The following is a 16,519-nucleotide window of genomic DNA, read 5'->3' on the forward strand; positions in this document are numbered from 1 at the left end:
GGCACCGCACGAATCTTACAGCCACGCGGCTCCCCCTTCTGTTCGCCCTTGCCCTGCCCTCGCCGCCGCCACCGTCTTGCGCTCCGCGAACACAGTTTTCTCATGGCGGCGACGGCCGCGGCGGAGGCAGACGGCGGTGGCGCCGTCACCACGCGGCTATTCGTGGGCGGGCTGGCGGAGGGCGTGTCCGCGGCCGACCTGGAGGCCGTGTTCGGCTCCATCGGCCGCGTCGCCGGCGTCGAGTTCGTGCGCACCAGCGGCCGCAGCTTCGCCTACGTCGACTTCCAATGCCCCTCCCACAAGGCCCTGGCCAAGCTCTTCTCCACCGTAAGCATCCGCCACCCCATCCAACCATCTCATTTTTTCCCCGAGGGAAACCATCTTTGTTAATAGTAGCAGATTGGGGCTTGTTAATTCTATCCGTTCGTCCTAATTAGCGCCTTTGCTGGAGGTGAACGAGATTTTGGCCTGCTGTTTGATGTCGCGTTTCGTGGTTGCGCTGAGAATTTCTGAGAAGATGTTAATTTGCGTGTAGTACAATGGGTGCAAATGGAAAGGAGGGAAGCTGAAACTGGAGAAGGCCAAGGAGCACTACCTCGTTCGGCTGAAGCGAGAATGGGAGCAGGAGGCGGCGGCGGCGGCAGCTGCTCAAGAAATGCATGCGGAAGATAATGTGGACAAGCAGGAGGAGAAGGAGAAGCGGAAGCTGGAGAAGGATGCTCTGGAAAGTTCAAAGCTTAACATCTACTTCCCGAGATTGAGGAAGGTGAGTTGTCTCTCTGTGTTGCATAATTCTTTGGTCTGACTGTTTTGATGAATTTTCCAAATCGTGTGTTCTGTAGTTTCTTTAGTCTCTGCAAATAGGTGTGACCATGCAAGTAATAGTATGCCATTCCTCCTGATGATTGATAGCATGTTCTTGGAATTGCTTCGTTGTACCTTTTTTTTTTCATAACCATGAGCTGATGCTTGAATCAGGTTCATTTTACGGAATATGAGACAAACTTAGCAGGTGTAATTTGTAAGATTAGGTTTTGAATGAGAAATAGCAATTCAGTATGAAATTTGTGTGTAGATAAATATCTTGTTGAGACTGGTTGTAACAGAAACAGCAATGGTAAAAGGGTAGTTATCATGCAGTATATTGATCAAAATAGCAGCTGTGCATTTCCCACCGAAATGATCATCTAATGTTTCCGTTATTTCCTTGACATTCATTCTCCTAACCAATGATCTGTTTTGCAGCTGAAACCTTTGCCTTTTAAAGGCAGTGGAAAGCACAAATACAGTTTCAGAAATATTGAAGTCCCTTCCTACCCAATTCATTTCTGTGACTGCGAGGAGCACTGTGGACCTCCTGAGAAAGCTAATGAAGAATATGCTGCTGTTCTTAATCGTGTTGCATATGAGAAGGAGCGCAACATCATGAATTCTGTGATGAGTAAGCTCTTTGAGAAGGACACTGAGCAAATCGATTCATCGGAACTGCAGAAACAAGGTGATGTTGTTAACATCATGGAACCGTCTGATGCTGAGACAGAACCCTCTAATGCTGAGACAGAACCCTCTGATACGGAGACAGAACCCTCTGATTCCGACAATGATTTACCAATGGAAGAAACAACAGAAACTCCTGAAGAAGATTTGGATGACCTCCAAATGGAAGAAACAGACGATCCTTCTGAAGAAGAATTGGATGATGACCTTGTGATCAACATTGCTCCTCGCAAGGCCAACAACTCAGCTGCACAGTTAAATAGGGCAAACCAAGCAGTGAATAAGGTATGCATATTGCAGTTACTTGCCTGAATAATTTTCCTGTGATGCACAATTTTTCCATTCAATTATGTGCAAGAACACTCCTAATTAATTTCTAAATATTAGGACGAGCGGTTCAGAAAACGTCAGCATTTTGATGAGATTTCTCCACAAAAGAAGAGACAGAAACCAGAGGATTTATCTGAACCTAGAAACCAGAAGCAGTCTACTTCAATGAATGCAGACAGGAGGACTACAGGGAGGTCTTTGCCATCTGTGGCAGTAGCCATCCAAAATGAACAAAAATCCTCTGTTTTGTCAGGAAAAGGAACACATGGTTTCTCTTCCGTACTTGATAGAGCTAAAAGTTCTGCTGGTCTTGAAGGTGTTGACGCTCTAACAGGTCGTTCTACCAAAAACGAAGGTTCACAAAATGAGCTTCCTACTGCTGAACCTAAAAAGGGTTCTGTGTGGACTCAGAAGTCTGCCTGGAGAGATCTTGTAGGAGGCATGGGGGCTACATCTTTCAGTATATCGCAGATATTGCCGAACATCAGCCCAGCACCACCAAAACTTGAACCTGCTACTGAGACCTCTGTCGCATGCACCGAAGCCAGGAGGGAAGTGACATCATTAGGTATGACATCTTTGGAATCCCCGGCGGCTATAACTCAGCCCTCGTCTGAGCAGAACTTACTGAGCTCCACGGGAACACCATCCGCTGGAACAACAATTGGTTCAGCTGGTCATGAAACCCGAGGGCACGACGAGAGCAACAAGGTAGAAGAACCGTGTGTGGTCCCAAAGATTACAATCAGTGAAGTCTGCCCGTTCATGAGAAACGAAGAGTCAGTTCAGCAATGGTCGAAGGCAAAGAAGGTTCTAACCGGGTTCAGCAAGAGGGGCGACGAGAAGAAGGCCGGATCCAGTAACTCCAGGAGAGGAAAGCCACAGTCACGGAGAGGATAACCGGATGTTCTTGGGGTCACATCTTGCGGAGCTACCTCGTACCATCACCAAAGCTTACCAAACGAACAATCACGCTTCGGTGCGAAGCTTGACTCCTGCAAATTCGAGTCTTGCAAATTTTGTATTACCTCAACTAAGTTTTCTAGCCTCTCGAGGACATATATCAACTGTGGCTCCTTGTAGCATTATTGATCCGAGGAACGCTCCGATGTATCTGCAGTATTACGTGAGACTTCAGTAAATCACTGTATCCTGTCTCTTGAATGATCATCTCCATTTTCTTATCTTGCAATGTGTTTAATATCCTAGTACTATTGTTCCAACTCTTGCATGTTTCCCCCTTAACACCGGGGGCTCCTTTGCAAAAAACTGGCCCTACTACTGCTGTGTTCTTCCACTCTTAGAGCATCTCCAACGGAAGCCCAAATAAATGGCGCGCTAAAATAATTTTACAGCGCCATTTTAGTAATTTTAGCGCGCCGTGGCCGATTCAGTCCAGCAGAGGCACAAAAATATAGCGCGCAAAGGACAGCGCGCAGCAGTCCAGCAGACGCCCTAAAAAATAAAGCACCACAAATATATCTACAACAAACAGATCCCTAAACATTTACAAATAAGTCCATCTGATCAAAACAAAAACGCAATTGGGTCCCCAATGGTTGGAGCAAGCTAGCTTGCTGACCTTGCAAATCATTTTTCGCCGGCCTCCGCACGCGAGCTAGCTTGCTGTGAATCGCAAATCCGAGCTAGCTAGCTTCCCTTAATCGTTGGAGCAAGCTAGCAGAAGGGTAACGGCGGCTCCTGGCCGGCACGCGCTCCCGGCCAGCGAACTCGAGGCGGCGAGCTGCAGCCGGCGAGTAGAAGGGCAGCGTCGGCTCCGTCCCGTGCTAGGACGAGCAGAGACGAGAACGCATAGGAGTGGCCGCGGCCGGCGGCGGCGCGCTGCAGCCCCTACAGCGGCGAGCTCGAGGCGGGACGAGCAGAGGAAGCGGAGCAGTTCGTCTTCGCGCTTCAAATTGTCCAGCGCGCTGTACGCCGCGCACCAAATATCCCGCGTGCGATGCAGAAATTCCCAGCGCCCTGGATGGATTTTACAGCGTGCTGGCTTTTGCAGCGTCTGTCGAAGATGCTCCGCGCGCTAAATTAACGTTTTTTCCAGCGCGGGCTACTTTTAGCGCCTCTTTTGGAGATGCTCTTAGATGTGAAGAGCTCAGCCATTCACCCGGGCCGCCATTAGAACTATGCATTTGCTAAATTTCAGTGGCCTGAAAACACACTTCGTGTCAGTTGTTTTTGATGAAAAATTCTGAAGGCAGGCCCGGGGCTGAGACGAGGAGGGAGGAAGAGGGTTGACGTCTGACCACGGGCACGGTGATACGGAGGGTCGAGAGGAGGAAGATGCCGACCGTCGGATCAACAGCTGAAAAAATCAACCGATTGAAAAATATTCAGGCAATGAATGAATAGGCGGCCCTTAAAACTGACGTTCTCTCTCTAGACTCTCCCAGTTCTCTCTCTCTCTCTCTTCCAAACCACGACCTAAAAGAAACCTGAGACAGAGGTGGATTTTGGTGGGGGCGAGGTGGTGCCGTACCCGTCTCCAACCTAACCTGACCATGCACGCATCTCACCTCTCGTCCTCCTCTTCGTCATGATTCCTTCATGGATGACGAGCGCCCTAACTAGGATCAGGTTTTAGGAGATATATATAAAAGCGCATTTCGCAGGAGATCAGGTAATATTAATTTCTCCCCATCATCTCCCTCCTATTCTTGCGATTTATCCATGAGGATTACGTCCCCGCATCCGGCTTTCATCCGTGGATCAGGACGATGACGTCCACGGCGGCGGCCGGCTCCGACTCCCGGCGGCTCTTGCCCGGCCGTCAAAACTTCCATCAGGTTTCGTTCTCCCATCCGTCTCCTTTCCTGTTCTGCATTCTTTTTTGTTTTTCCTGTTCTGCATTCTGTAGTAATTACTTCCGGTCGACCCAAATCAACCCGAGAATTGATTGAGATATTGCAATAATTAACATGGCAATCGGGTGGGAATGATCAATTAATATTAACCAACTAATTGCTATACAGTTAATGGTTTCCATTGATTCACAGATGGACAGGATCAATGGAAATGGCCAGAAGTCTGCCATTCAAGTGAGTGATCACAACAATTTTCCTTACCGTCTAGTGCATTCATCATACATTCCTCATTTGCATAGGTTTTTTCTATGTTTTTGGTTTTCGTGTCTCCATACTTATTCACTGGATTTGCTCTCGTTGATCTTCCTATAGAACAGGCATCCACATTCTCCGATGGAGCAGACGAATTCGACGACGACACGCTTATTGCCTCGGAAGCGCTGTCCCGCAGAACTGGCGGCTTTGAGAGAAATGCAGGCCCTGGGAATTTGGGGATGTTTGGTAGCCTGAAGTTTGTGCTGCTCAAGTCAAAGCTCAACCTGTTGATACCGTCTGGCTTTGTGGCGATCGTTGTCAAGGACATGACAGGAAACAATGTATGTGTGCTAAATTGCATCCAAGTGTTTCATCAATTTGTGTTAGTATCTGCTTTATGCTGCATTTTTTTTGTTTTCTTGTCCTGATATTACACTATTACTCCTTTGTTTCTGTTGAAGGGCTGGGTGTTTCCCCTGACTCTGTTGGGCATTATTCCTTTGGCGGAGCGACTGGGTTTCGCCACCGAGTAATTTGTTACAGTTTTCACACTTGTTTGGTGGTCCTTATTGATCTTACTGAACGAACATCTGACACTCTGCTTCTTACTGCAGGCAGTTAGCATTCTTCACAGGCCCAACAGGTCTCACTCTGTTGCTCTTCTTTGAAGCATTCTGATCCAAGTAGCATTCTAATTGTCGTTGGCTTGACAAATTTCATGTGCATGCAGTTGGGGGCCTTCTGAATGCTACATTTGGCAATGCAACCGAGTTGATTATATCGATCCATGCGCTAAGGAGCGGAAAGTTACGAGTTGTCCAGCAGTCTCTGCTAGGGTCCATCCTGTCAAACTTGCTTCTGGTTCTCGGTTGCGCATTTTTCAGTGGAGGGGTCACTTGTGGCAAAACTGAGCAGAAATTCAGCAAGGTGACCATTCTTGTCTGTTCACAGATTTGCACAATGTAGATGAGAGTGCTCATTCTGTGTTGTTGTTGCAGTCAGAGGCAGTAGTGAGCTCTGGGCTGCTTTTGATGGCCGTATTGGGGCTGCTGCCTCCTACTGTGCTGCATTACACTCATTCAGAAGTCCACTCTGGAAAGTCAGGACTAGCCTTGTCAAGGTTCAGCAGCTGCGTCATGCTTGTTGCTTACGCTTGCTACATCTACTTTGAACTGACAACCAGTCGCCGTCGCGAGGAATCTAATCAAGTAAGTGATGGATTGCCCATACTGATATGCATAGTTTACGAATGATGTTTTGCTGGGCTTGCTATTTCTCCATATTTTCTTTTTCAAGTTTCTGAGTTACATATGTGCATTTGATTGTACCAGGGAAGAGGTGAGAATGTAGGGGATGCTGACAACAATGAAGCTCCTGACATTTCAAAATGGGAAGCCATTGCCTGGCTTGCAATTTTGACAATTTGGATCTCAGTACTCTCTGACTACTTAGTTAATGCAATCGACGTAAGCTCTCTGACTGATCCACTAGATGAGTATGTTCACTTATGTTGATTATGATTACTTAACAGATACATATATGCATTTATCCTCATGGAAACAGATTATGTGATTTGTACTGACTTATTACTTCCCTTAAAAAAATGGTAATATTAACCTTGCAAATTTATCAGGGGGCTTCACAGGCTTGGAATATACCGGTTGCGTTCATCAGTGTTATTTTACTTCCAATTGTGGGGAATGCTGCAGAACATGCTAGTGCGGTCATGTTCGCAATGAAAGATAAATTAGTAAGAGAAGTTTAAAATTCTTAGCAGTCTTTCCATTCCGACAGATCACATAAGGTTCTTATATTTTTCTTATAGGATCTTTCCCTGGGAGTTGCAATAGGGTCATCAACACAAATGTCCATGTTTGGGGTAGGTTGGTCGAACCGTTTGTGCCTTACTGGCATTTATCTGAATTTATCAGCTATTGTTTTACTGACAGATTGCTCTGCATCTCATTTTGCAGATACCATTTTGTGTAGTGATAGGGTGGATGATGGGCCAGCCCATGGACTTGAACTTTCATCTCTTCGAGACCGCAAGCCTCTTAATGACGGTACTGGTTGTCGCATTTTTGTTGCAGGTACTAAAATTATATACTGGTAGCATTCTTTAAGATCTCTGTCTTGCTTTTGCGAGAATTCACTCTTCTATTTTTCTCCCAATTTCCAGGATGGGACTTCAAATTGCTTAAAAGGGTTGATGCTGTTTCTATGCTATCTGATAGTCGCTGCTAGTTTCTATGTACATTCCGATCAGGATCCTGATGGCAAGTTCTTCACTTCTGCACTTCCTCTGCCTGTTCTTTTATCTTTCAGATCAAAGGCTTTATGCATGGCTTTGATTAAAGCCACCGGGTTCGGGTACATGGTTGATTAGTGTTTGTGCTGCATGAATTTTCAGTAGTTGGGCATTTAGCTACAAACAAGGCTGCTCTAAATATTATTTTCATGAATCTCAAAATACACACCCAATAAGAAAACAAGAAAGATTTGTATTTTGATTAATTTACACAATTCACTAATATTCCAAATTTTTACCTGCAGGTAATAACCCTGCGCAAAACTAGCAGTACCTGGATGATCCCATGGATTCTACAGAAGATGTCTACGATGTGACAACATTTGCAATCAGGACAGGGACTATTTGTGTATTTTTGACTAATTTCGCAGTGTTTCCTCACATTTAGAGGTCTTTCAAGCGCATCCATTCTTGAAAGTCTTTTCAGAAAGCCGCACATCCATTTTTGTAGATAGGCAATACAGGTAAAAAAGTATGAAGTTGTGTAGGCAGATTCTCTTGTTATGGTACCAGCAAAGAATGAAAGTTGAAACAATATTTTAGTTTTGGTATTTTTTACCAACTAATTGCATCAAGTGCAGGTCTCATCATTACATAACATGTAAGATCAATCAAAACATCGGGTTCAACTTATTCCATTCCATCAAATTCAAACCCATCGAAATTGCGTCAACTCCTTAGAGGCTTAGATGGTATACTTCTTAGAGACCACCTGATTCCTTTTCTCCCTCCTGGCTACCTTTGCCACGGCCCTTCGCAATCCAAGCGACGAAGGCGTTTAGGGTGCTCAGGACGTCTGTAACGTCCAGGCATGCCGCCAGGATGTCCGTAGTGTCCAGTGCCACGCGCATCATCTCGTCGCAGTACTCCCCATATGTAGGGTTCACATCGCAACCTCAAACTTTGATTTAATTCAGTTTATCTTGGATGCTTAAGATGCTCATGAGCATGAACAGGGAGCAATGCGACATTTATGTTTGAAATACAACGCTAGTTTAATTACATATGAGAATATCTTGTTTTTTCATGGAAACAAGCAGCAGAACTAATTATATACAATGGCTTAGCTAGAACCTATTTCAGCATTAATGGATGGACCTTGTCATAAGGTATATTCAAGAAAAACATGATATATGCAATTGCAAGCACTAGAACTCTACATGGCAAGAGGGTTAAAGCATGCACCATTATCGTTCATCATGGTTCACTTTCAAGATCAAGTTGTAGCTCTGGCCTTCTGCTATCCATCTGCGAGTTGTGTTCTATTCGGTGTCTGAAATTTTACGCTTCAGCGGCGGAGCTGAAGTGGTGTTGACCTCTGTTTTCTCCTCTGGTTTCGGCACCGTAGATTTTCTGGCCTTCTGTTGTTCTAGTATCTGCTGCAAATATCTTGCATGCTCCTCTATGCGCAGCTGTAATTCCCTTTGCACCTGATGGCCAAAACAACAAAGTTAACACTGCTGATAAGCTACGAGTTTTTCTGAATATATGTGATGACTAATAAAAATAATTCTTCTTATCAAATAGGTAAAGCATAGATTAACCAAGAATGCTGACAAAGGCTTGCAAAGATAAGTTGCAGTATGCTTATATAGATTAACCAAGAACTGTTTCTGAACCTATCAACATCTTCTTATCACACTGTTACCTCTAGTTGCTCATGGAGCTGTTTCTGAACCTCCATTTGCATCCGTAGAGTTTCCGCCATTTGAAAACTCCTAAGAAATGGAAATCGATGTGAACTTTGATGACACAGTTTTTGCATGCCCCTCATGCTAACATAAAAAGAGATAGCAAGTTCTGGAGAGGGAGATACTTCTTGTTGCCAGAATCAATTCCAGATGCTGATTTTGCGTTGTTATCTTCTGAACATGGTCTCTTCACTAGATTTAGCATGGAGCCAAAAAAAAAAACTTCATGAGAATGACAAAATTACAACTCAAAGCAACTTTTCATGAGAATGACAAGATTATGAATGAAAACAACTGCCACTATGTCAAATATTCAGAAATTATTTTACACTTAATCTGTATTGATTTTCCCTTCACCTTAGTTGTCTTACCTTCTTTTTTCTCCGGAATATACTTCACATGTCGATAGTTCTGCATTTTGAAATAACAAGTTGTGTATAAACATCGTAATGTGATGATATGTTTGTGAGTATGCATTTAAAGATATTTGGCCATTTACCTGCAAATGGCTCTTTACGTGAAAGATTGTCAAGCCTTCTACCTTCATAAGCTTCAGCACACCCTTGGGAGTTGCCTCTGGAAGATATGTACATGGAACAAAACATCTAAGGGACGGTTCTATTTTCAAGAAAAATTACCCCAAAAATTTAACAGAGGGATCACCCTACTTTCCGGTCCTCCGAGCTTTTTCAGAGCCTCCACAAAACGCTCATGGAGCTCAAGTGTCCATCTCATTCTCGTTTTGCTACATGTTGCTCCAGATGAAGAATGTGATGACGTCAACTGGGCTTCAACCGGAGAACCCCCACTGCGCAGATCCTCATGGTCAGAGGAAGGGGATACTAGACTAGGTGAGCATTGCGGCGGTATGCCATATATGTCCTAAGCAATGATTTATATGGAAAATGACTAGTTAAAATCTGAACTTAGCCAAGATAAAGGTGCATGTGAACTCAAGAAGCTAGTTGAAGAAATACTCAGATAATGATGTTAAGTGAAGGATCAACCATGGACCTAAAGGTACTCACATCTAACCGAGGGCTCTCCTCGTTGTCGGTGATGGCAATCCCAAGTTGTTCAGACAAGAACTGAAACTCCAGCTGCTCACTGAAATCCATGGCATTGCCTCCTCCACGGAAGCTACTGTCAGAAGCGTTGCCGGAGAGGTTAAGGAAGTCCTTGAGATCAAGTGGATGTTCAAGATCACCATGAACGCCAGTGCTTGGATCAGCAGCAAACAGCAAAGAAGAGCTCGATGATTTTGCAGCTGATACCTGCTGCTGCTCACATTTAGAAGGATGGGGCAGGAAAGAAAATCCACTGGGTTTTGTCGACGACGATGAGTACATGCTTGTGCAGAATGTGGAAGAGCTGGATGAATTCGGGTCTGATAGGTCAGCATACGAGACTCGGGAAGTATCATCTGCCGAACTGTAAATATCGGATTTAGCATTGAACATTTGATGGACTGAAGGTTGTGGAGCATTGCAGGTGTGAGCCCTGATGTCAGGAGCAATGAAATGTTTCACAGGAATTACACTCTGTGTGCTCATTGTGCCTTAGAAAATGAGAATTGAGATGGAAAGCTTGCTCCAGTCCAACCCTACAGCTTAAATATCCAGTCAAGCACAATATAAGTTCCAAAGCCTGTCAAACAATGTATTTCAATATGTAAATGAAAAATTGTTCATAAATATGGGCGCAGGAAGTCTAATCTTGTCCAGTGGACATCATTTATGAAGAAAAACAAAGCATTATTTGACTTGGGAGTACTAGTCTATCAATAGAATGATCCAGATTGACCTAAGAAATATGCTAAAAGAGTGTACATAAGGGACATAAGAATATTCCCAGATGATTTAGACCCTTCAACGATAGCCACTCATATTTCAGAGGTAACTAGCAAGATGCCCGTGCATTGCACGGAACATCAAGATGCATTTATATGAGTAGTTTATCTTTTGGGAGATAAAGATGAACAAGGGAAGGCCTTATCTGCAAATGTGGAAAGGAGTGCGGGTATCTTTTTGCAAAATTGTCATAGTTTCCTTCCTATCCATCAGATATAGATCGGACGGCCTATGTTGCGGGATGGCAGGCACACCATCATCACCAACTCCATTTTTTATAAGAGTAGAGATGATCGTTTGCTTCCTATGATTGCTACGGTCATGTCTAAAACTTCTTTTCACAAACCATGAAATCAAACTCACGTACAGGGAGAGAATAGACACTCCCTCCGTTTCTATTTAATCTGGACATTAGTTTTGTCTCAAGTCAAACTTTCTAAACTTTGACCAAGTTTATAAAGAAATCATTTTTTTGAGGGGGTTTATAAAGAAATCATTGACATACACAATTCCAAATCAATACCGTTAGATTCATCACTGGATATATTTTGACATCAGATATTTTTGTTATTGTGAATGTTCCTATTGTTTTCTATAAACTCGTCGAACTTTATAAATTTTCACTTGGGACAAATAGATGGATGCACTTATGCAAAATTTAGAAAATATATAAACCCAGTGCCAAACTTGACTAATCTTCTTCTGCTAGGGAAGATTTATTAAGCTACCAAAACCTGGCCGGGGCTATCCCCTTTCCGGAAAAAAGCTACTCCTACCAAAACTTGATGATGGTTCCTTCCCATAAGCAGGACAAAATGTAAACGCAGAAATCAAAAGGGCACATGAAACACGACACAAGAAATGGGCAAATTTCCTTTGCCGCGGGGAGAGAGCGCAGATGAGCCATTAGCATCCCAAATGAACAAGAACACAAAGCAGAATTACTCTATTTGGCAAGGAGAAGAGCACAACTAGGACTGGATCAGTGCCTAGAAATCCATGGGAATGCAGATGGAAGCTTCATTTCTCACCTGAAAATCCAAGAGGAGTCTGGTCTCGGGAAGAGGTAAGAGATTCAGTGCCAAATCAGCCGCCAGTCCTCCTCTTCCTCCGATGATCCCTCTGTCTTCTCTCTCTCCGTGTTCGTCCAGAAGCTCCCTGTGTCTCTGTCCCGCTATAAATTAAGCCTCCATCCTGCCTTTTCAGTGCACCATCTTAATTGGACGCTTGATTGCCTTGGCTTCCCTCTCACAACTCTCTGGAGTTAGTTAACAATATGCAGTTGCTTTCTCTTGCCTTTGCTGCTGCTATGCTCTTTCTTACTTGTGGTACTGTCCAAGGTTTGTTTATCTATCGCCACATTTTAATCATGCATGCAGGCCGGTATGGTACCCGGTTTTTTTTCCCCGAATAACTTTTTTTTGTAGGTTTATTTTACGAGGAAAAAAGAAGAGCAATCCTATCTAAGTTGATGTCATTTGCGAGTTGAGTTTTTCTATCCTAGCAATATTTGTACTACCAAGCTTTGTCAACTTACTTAACTTCTGAACAAAGCGACATGTTGACCTGATCATACGATGCAGCACAGCTAGCTAGCACGGCCATTGATTAGATGGGGAAATTAAGGAGGAAGCACACGGAGCAGTCGCTTGTGTTGTGAGACCACTTGTGGTTGACCAACTTATTATTACAACTAGTAGCTAGGATTATTGAACTGGTTTAGCAAGGCCGTGTGCAAAACGTAAGCACCGGGATACAAGCAGAAGACCGAATCTGAGCTATCTCTGAGGGCATATCCGGCACTCGTATTATCATCATCGTTGGTAAATATGCCACGCAGACTGTTTTGATGATGTGACACAAATTAAATGTAGGGAGAGAAGGAAGCCGTATCATCCAGAACCAACGCGCTGACAGTGGGCACAAGCTACAAGGTAAATTAGCAACAAGGATCTTGATGTTGAGGCTGCTCGTAGTGGGAAGTATTATATACTAGTATCATGCATATTGTTTTGCATGACGCAAGTAGTGGAACATTTATTAGGACACTTTAGCTACTTGTAAGTTGCCTGAATTTTAAATTTGAGTTAGTTGATTTCTTGGCCGTTGATTTTTACCTAAGATTCGTGCAACGTTTCTTTTCCTGGCTTGTGTTGTTGTTGTTTTTTTAGATTTGATTTGTGTTGTTTGCTTTTTGAGGGTTAAAGCAAGCTCTATTACTCAAAGTCCACATGGTGGAATACAAGTGGGATCATGGGGTTGCCCTAGCCAGACATGTATTGACTTTTTTTACTGACCCCATATTTGGTATATAGAAGCCCATTAACTGTGTGATCCAGCCCTCCTCTCTTCCAGTTTGTTTATTTTATGTTTTTTCTATTTTATGTGTTTTTGCTTTTGTTTTTTGTTTTTCTTTGTTAGCTGGTTTTATTCCTTTTTGTCAGTATTATTGGGATGTGGGGTGAGTGTAAATGTATACACATAAATACTATGCATTATGTGCGAAAATTACACTATTATATGATTACTGTTTGCATACTATAAAAAGTGCAATTTTAGTACGAAGTTGTGTGCAAGTTTTTTATTTTTTTCATTATCTTTCTTCTTTGAAGGGTAATAATATTGCTACTAATCCATTGTTTCTTATTTTGAATTTTTTTAGTTTTCTTTCATTTTCTTTCTTTTTCAAGGGTAAAACCATTGTCACTAGTTCATTCCTTTTTAAGAACTATTTGAAAAAATTCCACTATTATATGTTTATTCTTGCATATTTTTTATAAACAAATTTTTATGAATATTGTGTGCAAATTTTGTCATTGTTTGTTTTATTTTTTTAACTTCTTTCTTCCTAAAGGGTAATACCAATGCCACTAATTTATTCTTACTTAGAAAACTCTATTATTTTGATTTTTTAAGTTTCTATTTAATTTTATTTCTTCTTTAAGGATAATACTAATGCCACTAATTCAGTCCTTCTTAGGAATCCTTTTTTGTGAAATTACACTATTATATGTTTATTCTTGCATATTATAACAAAGCATATTTCCTGGGGAAATTGTGTGCAAATTTTGGTTATTTTGATTTTGTTATAGTTTTTCCGTCACTTTGTTTCTTCGGAAAGGGCAGTATCAATGACACTAATTTATTCTTCCTTAGAAAACTTCACTACTATGATTTATTAGTTTTTTTATTTTCTTACTTTTGGAAGGGTAATATCAATGCCACTAATCATTTATTCTTAGAAAACTTCATTATTTTGATTTTTTTAGTTTTATTTCATTTTCTTTCTTCTGAATGGCTAATACCAATTTCACTAATTTATTCTTCCTTAAAAAACTTCATTATTTTGATTTTTTAGTTTTATTTTATTTTCTTCCTTCGGAAAGTGTAATACCAATTCCACTAATTTATTCTTCCTTAGAAAACTTCATTATTTCCCTAAATCATTCATGCTTAGAAAAATTCTTTCTGCAAAAATTCCGCTATTATAGGCTTATTCTTGCATATTTATAAAAATGCACAATTCCTGTAAAAATTGTGTGGAAATTTTATTATTTTCCTTTTCTTTCTTCTTAATTGATAATACCAATGACACTAAATTAATTTTGTCATTCTTAATTTTTTTTCTTAAAGGGTAATATGAGTGCCACTAATCCATTCTCTCTTAGATAAACTTGTTTATTTTTATTTCTATTTTGTTTTAGTTTTATTTCTTATTTAAGGGTAGTATCAATGCTACTAATTCATTACTTATTCGAAAGCTTCTTTTTCCTAAAATTTCACTATTACATTCTTATTCTTGCATATTGTAAAAAGCCCAATTTTTGTGTAAATTGTGTGCAAATTTTGTCATTATCTTTCTTCTTATCATCGCCGCAAGTCTCTGTTCCGAAGCGATCTCATCTGGAGCCGTGTTCCGGAGTTCTATCGGAGGGGGAAACCATTGTGGTGGCCATCTTCATCAACCTTCCTGCCTCCATGATGGTGCGAGTAATTCCTTCAGGACCTACCGGTCCATAGTAGTACCTAGATGGTTCTCTCTCTCTCTCTCTCTCTCTCTCTCTCTCTCTCTCTCTCTCTCTCTTGGATCTTCAATACCATGTTCTTTTTTTTAGTCCAATCCAATGTAATTCTCTTGGGATTCGATGAATTGTGGATTTATGATTAGATTGTTCATTGATTTATATTGAATCTCTTGAAGTTTCTTTGCTGCATAATTAAACAGCTATGTATGCTTTCAGATCTATTTGTCTTTTCTGGCCAAGATAGATGTGTAGTTCATCAGAGGGAGTGGTGCATAGTAGTGGGTTCAATGTTGCGGTGATTTCTATATCACTGTGACAGAAAGGGACAAGACACATATTTGTATCGTTGCCACTAAGGATAAATGATGGGGCTTAATCTTGTTGCTAGATTTATTTCTTCTACACTGTCATCTTGTTATTGTGTTACTCTGTTTCTTGTAAACTTAATACTTTAAGATGCATCCTGGATAGCGGTCTTGGGATGGAGTAATAGTAGTAGATGCAGTTGGATTAACGGTCTACTTATCACAGACGTAATGCCTATGTGAGATTGTGCCATGAATGATCATAGTTACAAATTGTCACTATTATGTCAATTGTCCAACAGTAATTTGTCTACTATGCCATTACCTGCTTTCGAGAGAGATGCCACTAGTGAACCTATACTCCTCGGGTCCATTCTCAATTAATACCGTCTGTGCATTTCTTCGCAGCCAGACCGGGGAGGATGCATACTATTAAACTATATGCACAACATGGTTTTTAGACTGTATTCACCGAACCAGGCCCAACTGAGTCACATATGCAAGGGGGTAAAAATTAGTGCATGCTACCAAACACGCCTGTAGCGTACGATGATCATCTTCTCCCAGAAGCCAAGCACGCTGGAGGAGCCGAGGCGACCGAGGGCATCCGGCTTGCGGTACAGGAGGAGGGCACACGGTTTCCGCAACTCGCAATAGTTTGGTGGCTCATTGTACGGTACGTCGACAACCTCAAGAGGTTGTGGAGTGTGCCGAACCGGAGGAAAACAATAAATAAAATACGAGCAAGAACCGCCTTTTTTTGACTTATCAAATAAAATTCGGTTTTCTTTGATAAGACAATAAATTATTATCAAATAAGTGTAAAATTCTATTTTTTTACACAACCATATTAATATGGACAGGTAAATCACGGACAATCATCTATTTTATATAGAAATGATTAAGAAGGACTATCACTATGTACTGTCAGTGTATTCACAAGGGAATCTCGTGCCACTGGAGAATTTTAAAGAAAAATGTAGCTCACTCGATATAGAAGTCACTGAAAATTATAGTTCACAAATAGGTGATGCCTGGGTCACATTTATTTCCATGAAGCCATCATATTGACAAGCACTGCCTACCCTATATGAAGTTTTCCACAACCAAAAAAACACGGCTCATTGCTTGATAAAGGAAATTGAAGGGTGCATCTATACAGCGAACACATACAAATGTAACAGTTTGATGAGGAAAGATACTCGACACTCCACCAGTGCATAAATTGATAGATATAGCAGCCATTCATCAGCAAGTTGGATTTCCAAGAATAGCTGCGTTGCCCACAATCTAGTTAAAACCAAGCAAAATGGGGTCACTTCCCACTTGCTGAAGATGAGGCTTTGGGGTCAATTCCATGGTCATTTTTAAGATGCCTCAACAGACGAGAAGTCCCATGTTGTTTTGGGTCAGCTGCGTACTCCTTTTTGCAGTACTTG

The 16,519-nt window shown here is 41.9% G+C and overlaps 3 protein-coding genes across 10 annotated transcripts; 2 read left to right on the forward strand and 1 right to left on the reverse strand.

Annotated features, from left to right (window-relative positions):
• LOC123143708 (protein REPRESSOR OF SILENCING 3) lies at positions 1–3,011 on the forward strand. 2 transcript variants are annotated; one of them, XM_044562663.1, is made up of 5 exons: positions 1–327; positions 536–766; positions 1,246–1,782; positions 1,885–2,017; positions 2,144–3,011. In XM_044562663.1, the coding sequence occupies exons 1-5, from the start codon at positions 103–105 to the stop codon at positions 2,725–2,727; spliced, it is 1,710 nt and encodes a 569-aa protein (XP_044418598.1). In that variant the 5' UTR covers positions 1–102; the 3' UTR covers positions 2,728–3,011. The 2 variants fall into 2 exon arrangements, with proteins under 2 accessions (XP_044418598.1, XP_044418597.1); XM_044562662.1 differs by having other exon boundaries at positions 1,885–3,011.
• A 1,209-nt stretch (positions 3,012–4,220) lies between these two features.
• Positions 4,221–7,767, forward strand: LOC123143709 (putative vacuolar cation/proton exchanger 4). 5 transcript variants are annotated; one of them, XM_044562664.1, is made up of 14 exons: positions 4,221–4,462; positions 4,556–4,628; positions 4,815–4,880; positions 5,024–5,242; positions 5,363–5,430; positions 5,516–5,544; positions 5,632–5,828; positions 5,900–6,109; positions 6,233–6,367; positions 6,535–6,651; positions 6,727–6,780; positions 6,875–6,991; positions 7,081–7,177; positions 7,455–7,767. In XM_044562664.1, exons 2-14 carry the CDS (start codon positions 4,560–4,562, stop codon positions 7,475–7,477), a joined length of 1,401 nt encoding a protein of 466 aa, XP_044418599.1. In that variant the 5' UTR covers positions 4,221–4,462; positions 4,556–4,559; the 3' UTR covers positions 7,478–7,767. The 5 variants fall into 5 exon arrangements, with proteins under 5 accessions (XP_044418599.1, XP_044418602.1, XP_044418601.1 ...); XM_044562667.1 differs by having other exon boundaries at positions 4,223–4,462; positions 4,839–4,880; XM_044562666.1 differs by having other exon boundaries at positions 4,223–4,628; positions 4,839–4,880.
• Positions 7,768–7,907: 140 nt separating this feature from the next.
• Positions 7,908–12,017, reverse strand: LOC123143710 (protein PHOSPHATE STARVATION RESPONSE 3). 3 transcript variants are annotated; one of them, XM_044562670.1, is made up of 8 exons: positions 11,782–12,017; positions 9,929–10,547; positions 9,569–9,782; positions 9,400–9,476; positions 9,272–9,311; positions 9,026–9,092; positions 8,858–8,927; positions 7,908–8,639 (listed from the first exon to the last, which is right to left on the reverse strand). In XM_044562670.1, exons 2-8 carry the CDS (start codon positions 10,451–10,453, stop codon positions 8,472–8,474), a joined length of 1,161 nt encoding a protein of 386 aa, XP_044418605.1. In that variant the 5' UTR covers positions 10,454–10,547; positions 11,782–12,017; the 3' UTR covers positions 7,908–8,471. The 3 variants fall into 3 exon arrangements, with proteins under 3 accessions (XP_044418605.1, XP_044418606.1, XP_044418604.1); XM_044562671.1 differs by having other exon boundaries at positions 9,929–10,503; positions 11,782–12,002; XM_044562669.1 differs by having other exon boundaries at positions 9,929–10,509; positions 11,782–11,977.
• Positions 12,018–16,519: the final 4,502 nt, after the last annotated feature.

This window comes from Triticum aestivum, chromosome 6D (assembly GCF_018294505.1).
Source record: "Triticum aestivum cultivar Chinese Spring chromosome 6D, IWGSC CS RefSeq v2.1, whole genome shotgun sequence".
Classification (NCBI taxonomy): Eukaryota; Viridiplantae; Streptophyta; class Magnoliopsida; order Poales; family Poaceae; genus Triticum; species Triticum aestivum.